This window comes from Chenopodium quinoa, unplaced genomic scaffold (genome assembly GCF_001683475.1).
Source record: "Chenopodium quinoa cultivar QQ74 unplaced genomic scaffold, ASM168347v1, whole genome shotgun sequence".
NCBI lineage: Eukaryota > Viridiplantae > Streptophyta > Magnoliopsida > Caryophyllales > Amaranthaceae > Chenopodium > Chenopodium quinoa.
In genome coordinates this window covers 3702474-3713945 of record NW_018745080.1, presented here as the reverse complement: position 1 = coordinate 3713945, position 11472 = coordinate 3702474, and the positions used below count along the sequence as shown (strand labels likewise).

Below are 11472 nucleotides of genomic sequence, written 5' to 3'. Positions count from 1 at the left end.
ACATTTTGGTTCTATATTTCATTTTCAACCAAAATTTTTTCACCTTATACATTTGTTTCAAGGAGCCAAGGAGGGTAACAAATATTAACTGCATTCGAATTTTCGCCATTTTTTTTTTTTTTTTTTTTTGTTGATTTCTGAATCTTTCATGTAAATTCTATAGGATAATTTCATTAGATAAGCATTGCATAATAAGATTTGGTTGAATTTATCAACTTGAAGTTAAAGTTTTGTCAATTTTTTTGTTTAAAAGGTCATGTTCTAAAATCCCATTTGAAAATGATTTTCATCTTTTAATCTTTCTAGGAATCTACCTGTATTTTTCTAAACATTCAAACAGCTGTGCAATGTACTGGATTGATTGGATATTTGGATTCCCATCATATAAAATTACAGTTTTTAAATTTTTTTTCCTTTTGACATGTTCAATTTTTTCTTTGTAATGCTTCATTCTGGCAAAGAAAACAAAGTCAATATTTTTTTTGACATCTTCATTGTTTTGGCTTCAGAGTATGCTAAAAATAACAAAAACAATCAACCAAATAAAGGTCTAAGTTATCTCCAACAAGCTGATTACGACAACAAGGGAACCCGAGATTATGATCATCGTATGCTAAAGAGTTGAAAGAAGGAAGGTGCAAAGGGTGGAAAGATGGTGGCAGGTGGGGATCACGACCTGCAGCAATGGAATGCACAAGGGTCCGATGCTCGCCACGAAAAAATATTTGTATCAGTTAGATTAAGGCCTCTCAATGAAAAGGAAATTCAAAGCAATGACTTTGCGGATTGGGAGAGCATCAACAGCACAACCATTTTGTTCAAGAATGGCCTTGGTGAACGGTCTACGAATCCGAATGCCTATAATTTTGGTAAGCAAATCGCCTTAAACTCTGAAGTTTCTGCTATTAATATCTGCTAGACCTGTTATAAGCAGGATTTATGCATGTTTTGGTAAGTACATTGCCTTTCTTTTGCTGTTTTGTCGTGTATTGAATATCGAAAAGTAGCCAAGAAAGCAAAGCTATTAATTATGATGATGTACCTTCATGTTTAGAATGTTTAGATTGATTTTTTGAATGAAGTTTTTCCTTCTGTTTTTGTGCTATACATTGACAGACAGAGTATTTGGTCATAACGACTCTACAAGGAAAGTTTACGAGGAAGCAGCCAAAGAAATTGCTCTCTCTGTTCTCAATGGCATTAACTGTGAGTAATGTTCTAAAATCTGATACAATTTGGTTGTGTTTATGGTGCTTAATTTCCGTGTTATTGTTTCAAAGTAGGTTTACTTTTTTTCGATTTGTCTGATCTAGCTAGCGTCTTTGCTTATGGACAAACAAGCAGTGGGAAGACCTTCACAATGAACGGAATTACACATTATGCTGTAGCAGATATCTATGATTACATAGAACAGGTATGAGAAACTCCAAGTTTATAGCCGTGATATGAGAATTCAGCACATCACAGCTATGCATAACACTAAATTCTCCCTCTATCCCAAGATGCCCCCTTATAAGTCCCCAAGATTGCTGAATATACCACTCTGATATAATTAAAACATACAGGCAGAAATAAAAAACATATTTGTGCATCTAAAATTTTAAGAACCAGTAATAGCCGGTCACTGAGACATTTTCTAACAAAATTATGTGTTTTTGGACAATGTAACAGCAAAAGGAGCGTGAATTTGTGTTGAAGTTCTCAGCCATTGAAATCTATAATGAACTTGTTAGGGACCTTCTAAGCACGGACACTAATCCTCTCCGACTTCTGGATGATCCTGAGGTTTGTATTAGATCAGTACTTTACAGACATATTTGAGATTTGTCATAAGAAATTAAACCACCTTAAATGTTCTGGTCGACTTTGGTTTAACAGAGAGGTACAGTTGTTGAGAAGTTAACCGAAGAAACTCTCCAAGATAAGAGCCATCTTCTAGAGCTCATTGCTGTATGTGAAGGTAGAGATGTGTGCAGAGTCAACAACAAATGTAGAGTGTTTAGTTGATGTCACAGAAACTAACTGATGTTTGGTTTTCATTACTCGTAGCTCAAAGACAGACGGGAGAGACTTCTCTGAATGAAGCCAGCTCTAGATCTCATCAAATCCTCAGACTGGTAAGCTCTTCAATTACATTAAAGAACTGAATTAGCTCAATCGCAAATGAAACTATTTTGGGCCATGATTTACTAATAACCTAATTGGAACTTTTGTAGACGATTGAAAGCTCTGCTCGTAGATTTGGTGGTGGAAATTCAAGTATTCTTGCCGCAAATGTGGTATGAAGTATTAGTTGATCTTTGCTCCTAACTCTATGTTTATAGTAGTATAAGGAATTGAAAAAGTAGTTGTTAACTTGACAATTTTGGCATGCAGAACTTTGTGGACCTTGCAGGAAGCGAGCGTACTTCTCAGACATTAGCAACTGGTGCAAGATTGAAAGAAGGTTCCCACATAAATCGAAGTTTGTTAACTCTTGGAAAAGTTATTCGCACATTAAGGTTTGTTTGTTAACCTCATTTAAGTCTTGGAAAAAATATTACAGTATTTATAAGAACGTGAAGTCTTAAGGCATTACTATAACTTGATTACAGCAAGGGAAAGAATGGGCACATTCCTTATCGAGACTCCAAGTTAACACGTATACTACAAAACTCTTTAGGAGGAAATGCAAGAACTGCCATTATATGTACCATGAGCCCTGCTCACAGTCATCTAGAACAATCAAGAAACACCCTCTTATTTGCAAGTTGTGCAAAAGAAGTTAGCACCAATGCACAGGTTAATGTGGTAATGTCTGACAAAGCATTGGTGAAGCAGCTAAGGAAAGAATTGGCCCAAATTAGAGAGCGATTTGAAGAATATGCCCATGGTTTCTTCCAAGGGCGATGTTGCAGCTGCTCTGAGAGAGAAAGAAATTCAGATAGAAAAGGTGTAAACATATTTTCAATTGTATTTAAGTTGTGTTTATATGTCTGCATATGTTTATCTTATATTTGTAAAAATCTGGGTAACACAGATGGACAAAGAAATAAAAGAACTCAGTAGACAACGTGACCTTGCTCAAACAAAGGTGGAAGAGCTGCTACAGTCAAGCAAAAAGGAGGTTTCAAAACCACAGGATGATGAATATGACCATCATAGAATTGATTCACGGGATAAATTATCATGGTTTGACGATACATCAGAAATATCTGACGGATCAGATTACCGGCGTCTTGATGCAGACCTGGCAACTTCTGAATCCTTTCAGTATCTTGATCAACAGGACAATTTTGACCTTAGCACTCAACGGTCTGATCTTCTAGAAAACATTTACCTTCTGCCAAATGAATCCTCACTGCAACCACTGGACGACACCACACTAGATTTCACTCCTGTTGATCTGTCACTAAGCTGGGGGGAAATGGGCAGCACTGGCAACATCAGAAGAAGAATCGATGAAGACGATGAAGATAACTGCAAGGAGGTTCGTTGTATTGAAGTTGAAGAAAGAAGCATTAGCAAGAATTCTGAATCATCAGTTCCTGTAATGATTTCTCCTCGAGAGAAAGAAATTCAGGAAGAGGGTATCGTAAAAGATGTGCATGAAAGAGAGCATACGATATCAGATGAAATAGAGAGTGAAGAGGAGAAAGAAAATGAAAATGAAAAAGAAAGATTTAATGTCAAAGAAAAGAAGTATGCCATATCAGCTGGAAAGAATGAAGATAATGAGACACCACATTCTGCTGCTGAGTATGATGCACCAGTGACTGAAAAGAATGAAGAAAAGGAGTCGCATCACTGTGATTCTGAACACGATCAATTGGTAAAAAGGATCAAGGAACTCCAAAGGACTATTGACATGCTTGTTAACCACAATCCCTTGGGAAATTTCTCTCCTTGTTCCATCGACTCAGAGAGATTGAGCAACAAAGGGTCGAGCTTCAGCAGAAGCAGAAGCTGCAAGGCAATTCTTACATCAAACCCCGCCTCATCTATCATTTTCGATAAGGTAGTCCTCCATTCTAGGGACTTATCATTTGCTGGATTTGGTGAAGAGATAAGCTCGGAAAGACCAAAGGGCTTGCCTCGGGATCAGATCACATTCCTACGGGTAATGGAAAGCCTTCGAGATTTGGCCTCCCTATACCTTCTATAAGGAATGCAATAATGAACGAAATGGAACGGGATGCTAAGAACTCAGATGTCAGTGATGCTTCCAGCTTTTACAGCTCTGCTGTAGAAACAAATGGAAATGCCGAACATGAGTCTGGCAAGCAAATGGGATATGAGATGGTCAGTAATTTAGTATGTCCTGTTTTGCATTGATTTTGGTTATGATTCACAGTAACATGGTAGGACATGAATTTCACACCCAAATTTTACAATTGCGAATTTCCATTTCCATGAATTAGTGAACCGAAGTTCTTTAAATACTGTCCCTTTTACCAATCTTTTTCAACTAGTCAGTGTTCAGGAATTGCATCATTTGCAAAATTATTGGTAGATGTAAAATATTCAAGTGGACAGATAAAAATGTAGGACATAAAAAAAGGGAGATATGAACACACAAGGGAATTGATATACTTGCTTTTTGCAGGATGGTAACAAAGTTGAGGAGGAAAACGAACCAAAGGACAGTGAATCTAGTGAAAGTGCAAGAGATGTTTCTTCATATGTGATGAGGGTAAGGGATTCCATGTCAGAAGGAGCGATGAGCACTGCACAATCCCCAGCAAACTGGTTCGAAGAATTTGAGAGTCTACGGTTCAAGATAATTGAACTTTGGCATGCTTGCCATATACCATTAGTCCACAGAACCTATTTTTACTTGCTGTTCAAGGGTGATACATCTGATAAGATTTACTTAGAGGTAGAACTCCGAAGGCTGTCTTTCATCAAAAACAGGTTTGATCAAGGCCAGAAGATTGTTGTGGATGGTGAAGTTTCTACACCATCTTCAAGGTATATCTTATAACTTGTACACTAGCAAGAATTACTAATGCCTTTTTTTAAGCCAAGACCATATTTTATATTTAGATATTTTACGAAATTATCTGCAAAACTCAAATTTTTTCGGTTGGTTATAATCTGTATTATGAGTATAGTTGAAATTTCCAGCTTTTGATCAGTTATGCATTGTGTACATTAGAATGCATCATTACCCTTAAAGCCTAATCTTGCTACTCTTTATTTCATAACACAGCATGAGGGCATTGAATCAAGAAAGGGAGATGTTAATGAGGCAAATGTACAAGAAAATTCCAGTACAAGAGAGGGAGTCAATCTTCGAGCAGTGGGGGATCACAATGAACAGCAAGCAGAGGAGACTGCAACTAGCTCGCCGCCTTTGGACAGACACCAAAGACATGCAACACATCAGAGAAAGTGCAACACTTGTGGCTAAGCTGGTTGGTTTCGTAGATGAAGGTCAAGTGCCTAAGGAGATGTTTGTTGGTCCAAGTATCACTACTAAAAGCATAAACCGAAGATCTTATAGCTGGAAATCAAGCATGTCGAGGGTATCCTAATGCTTTTGACATGTAAGTGTATAGATTATAATCTCACTCTTTTACAATAACAAACTTTGGTATTAATTACATTACTAATCTAATTTTTTCCTTCTGATTGTTAAACTTTCGGGTGTTGGAAAACAGCAACTTTAACTTCTGACTTCTGTGTTTATTCCTCATAAAGATATGTGTAATTGACTCATAAATAACTTATGGATTGCCTTACGCACTATCCCCCTCTATAATTTTGGGTACCATGGTAATATTTTTTTTTCCCCCGATATTTATAAATTGTTTCAATTCAAAAAAATTAATTCTTATGTAGAATCTTTGAGAATTTTTCTTAAAATAATTTATTGATGGTCCTATAAGAGAGTGAGATAATACAATTTCCAAAGGCCTACATGAAAGGAGACAAGAGTTGATCACAAAATTTCAACCAAACAGTTGAACTTATGGTGTTTGAAAAATCAAATTACTTTGCGTCACAACCAGAAGCAAATTTTACTATGAAAAATGACCCAAGCTGGTTTAGCAACAAATTGACATAGCATCATCAAGTACTGCCAACAAAAATATACGTACAAAGACAACCAAAAGAGGAGAGATATTTACAGATAAACTGAAATTTAAGATTGGAGGACAGCACCTTCAGTGATCTTCCACCCAGAATCAGAATAAGACAGTTCATATCTTGTTGTGTAAGTTTCTGCTGTAAGAATCATTGTGCTCAGGTTGGTAGCATCAGTTAAATTCGCCGTCTCTTCAAGAGTAGCTTCTACTGTTGCCCGTTTACCATCAAGGGATACTGTCACACTATCGTAATCACATTCAATAGGGAGTATTCCCAAAACCAACCACGCTCTGCAACTTCCTTTGCACGATCAGACCAAATTTTAAGCATGTTGCCATCCAAAACCTGATAGTTGTTCCTTAGTGTTAGTAGTTAGAGAATAATTTACTAAATGATTCTAATAGTGTTATCCACAAAAACAAGGGAAGGCTTAGACTAACTCTGGCAACGTCTCAAGGCTATGATTTGGTCCAAAGCCTGCGATTTAACACTCTGCCATCTTCTCACCAGAACCTCTGCAAGTCTTGCATCCATTTTTGGTATTTTCTTTTCACTATTTTCATTCATTGCGAGGCCTGCAAATATTTTAATGAATTGTAATTACAGAATAAAGCATATATGCGCAACCTGATGCTGGGACTATATAATTAATAGACATTGCAGTCCACATTTATCACAATTCAGAGTAATAGCCTATAGATCTGACATGTAATTTTGTCATTTGACAAACATGAGTAGGACATTAATTCTGTGATGATGCACTCATAATAGAATGGATGGAGTATATTAAAGCCTTAAAGGTACTCAAATGAGGTGAAGAATAGAGGTTTTTTAAAAGGTCATACCCACATTGGACACATCAGAAGTCACAGATGAAGTTACTGAGCCAACATGCTTGGGCAGAATAGCAGAACCAGTTTTAGCAGGCCAGAGTTTCATGCCAGCCAAAGTCGTCAACCCAATCACCACACCAGCACACATAACCTTCACACCTACATCTTTTATCTTCTCAGTAATCAATTCTTGTTCATGATATTCTTCAGCAAGATGTTTACTGGCCAACTCAGCGTAATTTGAAGTATTATCAAAACCAAGCCCCACCTCCGCCAATGCATCCTCATATCCAAAGCCATTAACCGCAACATCCTCTTGTCGGGTTATGTGTTCTTCTCCAGAACTAGGAGGAAACACCTTCTGCAATGCCTGTATGACACTAGTGGTAACGTTACCGATTACTGCACTAGCTCCAGCTCCTATCTTCACTATTGCTGCAGCAGCAGCTAATGAGGAGCCACTCCCTCCTTCCAGCCGCTCTAAATACCTCAGAACAATAGGATCATCATAATAATCCCCCAGTCTGAATTGCACATCTTTTGTCTCCCTAAATCTGGTGAAAACCACCTCCATGAGCCAGGTTTCCAATAGTTTACAGAGTCCTGGGAGCATATCACTATCCTCATCATTCCTTGAATTTTCCAGCACAAATTCCACAACTGATGGATCTCTAAAGGGCGAGTTTTCAATGTCCAGACCCAACCATGTCCGACACTGATCAAGGTCTCCAACCAACAGAGAACAAAGACCCCTCTCCAATGCAAAATCTTTCTCACGATTTTCTTGAGTAGCATATAAAGGAATGGAATCTCCTATGGGCACCAACTTGGTTTGCTGAAGTTGACGAAACAAGTCATCAGCATCTTGAATGAGATGAGGCTTCTTGCTAATGAAAGCTTGAGCAACAAGTGCAAGAGCTACTCCATAAGCTTCAAAGCTTTCAGCTGGAATATTTTTTGGCGTGGCAGTGAAAAGATCAACCTGAGACAAAAGAAAGCAAATAAATTTATTTCTAAATTGGAATGAGGAGGAGAGGGGGCATCCTCCTAATTTCAGGAAAAGATTCCATGCAAGGGTGTCGAGTGGTGGGGAGTCCTGACTTCAGAGAGGGAATGATGTGTGCGCAGCCCTTATTCTCAAAACCAAAATTTCTTCTATCCAAGTAATGTCCAACAGTATTCAACTGTATTTTTCTGAAACTATTAAAATGTATCTGAGGTTTTGCTAAACTTGTAGGGGTAAAGGAGGGGGTGAAAGGTAACCTATGAAAGTCAAAAATATGGACTTGACCAATGAAGAGCTGTTGCAACCAGTCCAATAGCTAATTGACCTTCTTGCAAACAATTGGATTTCTTGCATTTTAGAGCATCGGCCACTATTTCAACTTGGTTCCAACATGGAACTTGATTTTACCTAACTCTCTTCCTCAATTATACTATAAAATCAAAAGGTTGGACCAATCAAAAGGTGTTCGAACCTCCTTGTCCATATTTGAGGTTGAGGTGATGGAGTAGTGGCATCGCTCCCACCTTGTATCCCTGAGGTCTAGGGATCACACCTCATGGGACTCATTTGAGGGATTTTCCTTATCTCCCCCCTCAAATGAGCCCCTTCTTAAATCACCTGCCCTTGTGGCTCTCTAAACACCAAAAAAAAAAAAAAAAAAAAAAAAAAAAAAAAAAAAAAAAAACCAAGCTGATTGGCCTTCTACATTCTTGCTGTGAAGGTCTAGTGAACATTATTCGCATATAAACCATTCTCCTATCTCTTTATTACTTGCACTTCCAAAATAAGCACCAAGGAAAAATATAGAAAGAAAAATTACAATTTACAATATGAAAGCCATGATTTACACAATACATAGTGAAAAACAGGCAAATGCTGAACTTACCTGCTCAGCTGCTGTCATATGCAAAAAGGCTTCATTCATGAAATCCTCACGAGTGAAACCTCCAGCTATAGCTGCAGCACCACCTCCTCCAACAGACCATAAAATATTGCGCACACCGTGCAGACCTTCATCTCTTTTCTTCCGAAATTCATCAGTGAGAGGCAAAGCCAAGAGCTCCAAAACATAACGAGGTTTAAGCTCCTCCAATGTCTCATCAATCTGTGCTTGTAAATCTGGTGCAAGACTACTTGAACCTTCCTCCTACACAACAAGAATATCAGAGTTCCAAGGTAGGGCCTCCAAGTTTTGGCGTATTTATAATTAAACACACAATCCAATCCAAAATTTAGTGGCCCAATGCTTTATTATTACCCAAAGTCAGGTTATAAGTGGAGAAATGAATAACACTCAGATTTACTCTATCTTAGGAAAAGATTATGATTGATAATCCCAATCCTAGAATTAGCTTTTCATTCTTAGTGACTTCCTCAAGCCGCCTCATTATGCATTCACTACAAATATAATCAAATGGAATATGGGATTTTTGGAGTCTTAAAAAGAATATTTAATTCTCTTACATCATAGCCAACTAATTACTGAGTCTGTTACCTGTAAGAGTTTTAGAGCACGTTCCAGGGCCTCACAGCCATAGACATAATCAGGAGGAGACAATGACATTGCATCCCTTGAGAAGTCAACAAAAGCAAGGGCCATTGCTAACACAATATCATGCTTGAAGGGTTTGGATAGTCTCTCTTTCAGCAACACATCTCCAATTCTAAGGACTAGTTCGGACTCCCCGGCCTCTTGCAGAATACACAGTGCACCAGGAACCTAAAGCACCAAAACCCACAAATCAAATGAGATAATCACACATGTAGTGCCCTTTAATATGAAAATTCTTTCAACATGTGGTAACATATACATTTTCCATTATCGATTCCCAATATACTGAGAAATGCCAATGAGTTTACAAAAGCCAATGTGTTTTTTGAGGAATTTTCATTAAATTTCATCTTCAAGCTACCCAAGACCATGTGTAATATGATATCCTTTCCCCAAATATAGTGTTGCCCACATATCAACACTTCTAACTACATTTCTACATAGTCGAAACCTAATGAAGCTCGTGACATAGATAGCACAGTACTACCAATTAACTGTCCATTTCAATAAGCAAAAGAACAACCAAAAATTTACAAAATTTAAAATGAGGGCACATATATAAAAAAAATAAAAACTTGCCTTGTCGAAAGGGACATCAAAGAGGGTAGTCTCTTCAAATGAATCAGAAAGGCCTGAATTATATTCTCTTCTAGCACTGGGGTTAGAAAGAGTGTCACAAGCAGCTTGAAGGATTTGTCTTCGGGCAATAAGAGTATCTTGGGTGAACCCATATTGCGGGGGCTTCGAAACCTTTCCCTCATAAGCTCTCCTTATCCCATCTCCCAGAAAATGGGTTTCCGCTCCCAACACCTGAAAGGAAAGAAGGATGATAAAGTTCAAATGTACAAAATTTGAAGTTGGGCATTCTGAATTTCAGCTCAAAATTAAGAATTCCACTCTAAAAATGTGTCAAAAATTAAAAAAAAAAAAGTGCAAATTGCAGAGCTAAATCTGTCATATTCAATTCAAAAATAAGAACAATACAATAATTAGTTAAGCACATTTTCAATTAAAAATTAAATATTTCAACCAAAATAATCAGTAAAAAAAAAAGTGGGTATTCTGAATTCCAACCCAAAAACAAAAATTGCAAATGTGGGTAATCTCAATTCAATCTCAAATTTCTTTAATTTTCAACTCAAAACTAGTAATCACAAAGGTAGATTATCACAATTTCAACCCAAAACTAAGAATCACAAAGTTAGGCAAATCACATTATCAACTCAAAATCAAAAAATTACAAAGCTGGGTAAATCTCATGATAACCCCAAAATCATAAATCCACACAATATGGGTAATCACAATTTCAACTCAAAATCACAAAATCATCAATAAAAAACCTGGGTATACATTCATTCATAATACAAACACAAAGATGAGAATCTTATACAATACCTGATAAAAATTAAGGGGAATGGAGATATTGCGGTCAGGAGGAGAGAGAGAAGGAGGAATAGAAGTTGGGGTAGAAGAAGAAGATGAAGTGGAAGTATCAGAAATTGAAGTGGGCAAGAATTGAAAGTCGGAGAGTAAGCGGTCAGCCCATTTACTGCCGGGAAATGACGTCGATGCGCCGGAGTTTGTGGCGGCGCTTGCGGCGGTGACGGTGGTGGAGCGGTGAAGGAAGTCTTTTCTTGAAGAAGAAGAAGAAGAAGAAGAAGAGGAGAGAGGTGGTCGGAGAGTGGGGTAGCAGAGATTGTAGCCCAAATGAGTGAGGGCTTCCATTGTTGTTTGTTTGCTGAATTGTGATTGTAAAGATTGTAGTGTATTTAAATGTGTGTTTTTTTGTTTGTTAAACCCTCTCAAAAATCTTTTCTTTAAAAACTCCACAATTCTCTAGATATGAGTTTCTTTTTTTGAAGAGGCTTGTTTGGTATAGTTAATGGTAGTGGGTAAAATTTTGTGGTTGAATAGCGAGTATCTATCAGAGTAGCGCGTAATTGTCAACTGTTATAGAGTACAAGGTTAGTTGTCAAATTATTGGTTGATAGTATTAGTGCTCAACAAAA

At 37.5% G+C, this 11472-nt stretch overlaps 1 protein-coding gene and 1 pseudogene across 1 annotated transcript; one reads left to right on the top strand and one right to left on the bottom strand.

Moving 5' to 3' along the window:
* The first annotated feature begins 458 nt into the window (after positions 1 to 458).
* Positions 459 to 5572, top strand: LOC110709871 (kinesin-like protein KIN-7J). Its single transcript, XM_021888139.1, is given in 14 exon segments — positions 459 to 869; positions 1117 to 1206; positions 1314 to 1414; positions 1672 to 1785; positions 1879 to 1960; positions 2050 to 2117; positions 2217 to 2279; positions 2377 to 2501; positions 2595 to 2838; positions 2840 to 2932; positions 3020 to 4076; positions 4079 to 4281; positions 4586 to 4950; positions 5192 to 5572. Coding segments are annotated over 14 exon segments (3147 nt in total). The 5' UTR covers positions 459 to 652; the 3' UTR covers positions 5517 to 5572.
* A 443-nt stretch (positions 5573 to 6015) lies between these two features.
* On the bottom strand, positions 6016 to 11304 carry LOC110709870 (annotated as a pseudogene).
* Positions 11305 to 11472: the final 168 nt, after the last annotated feature.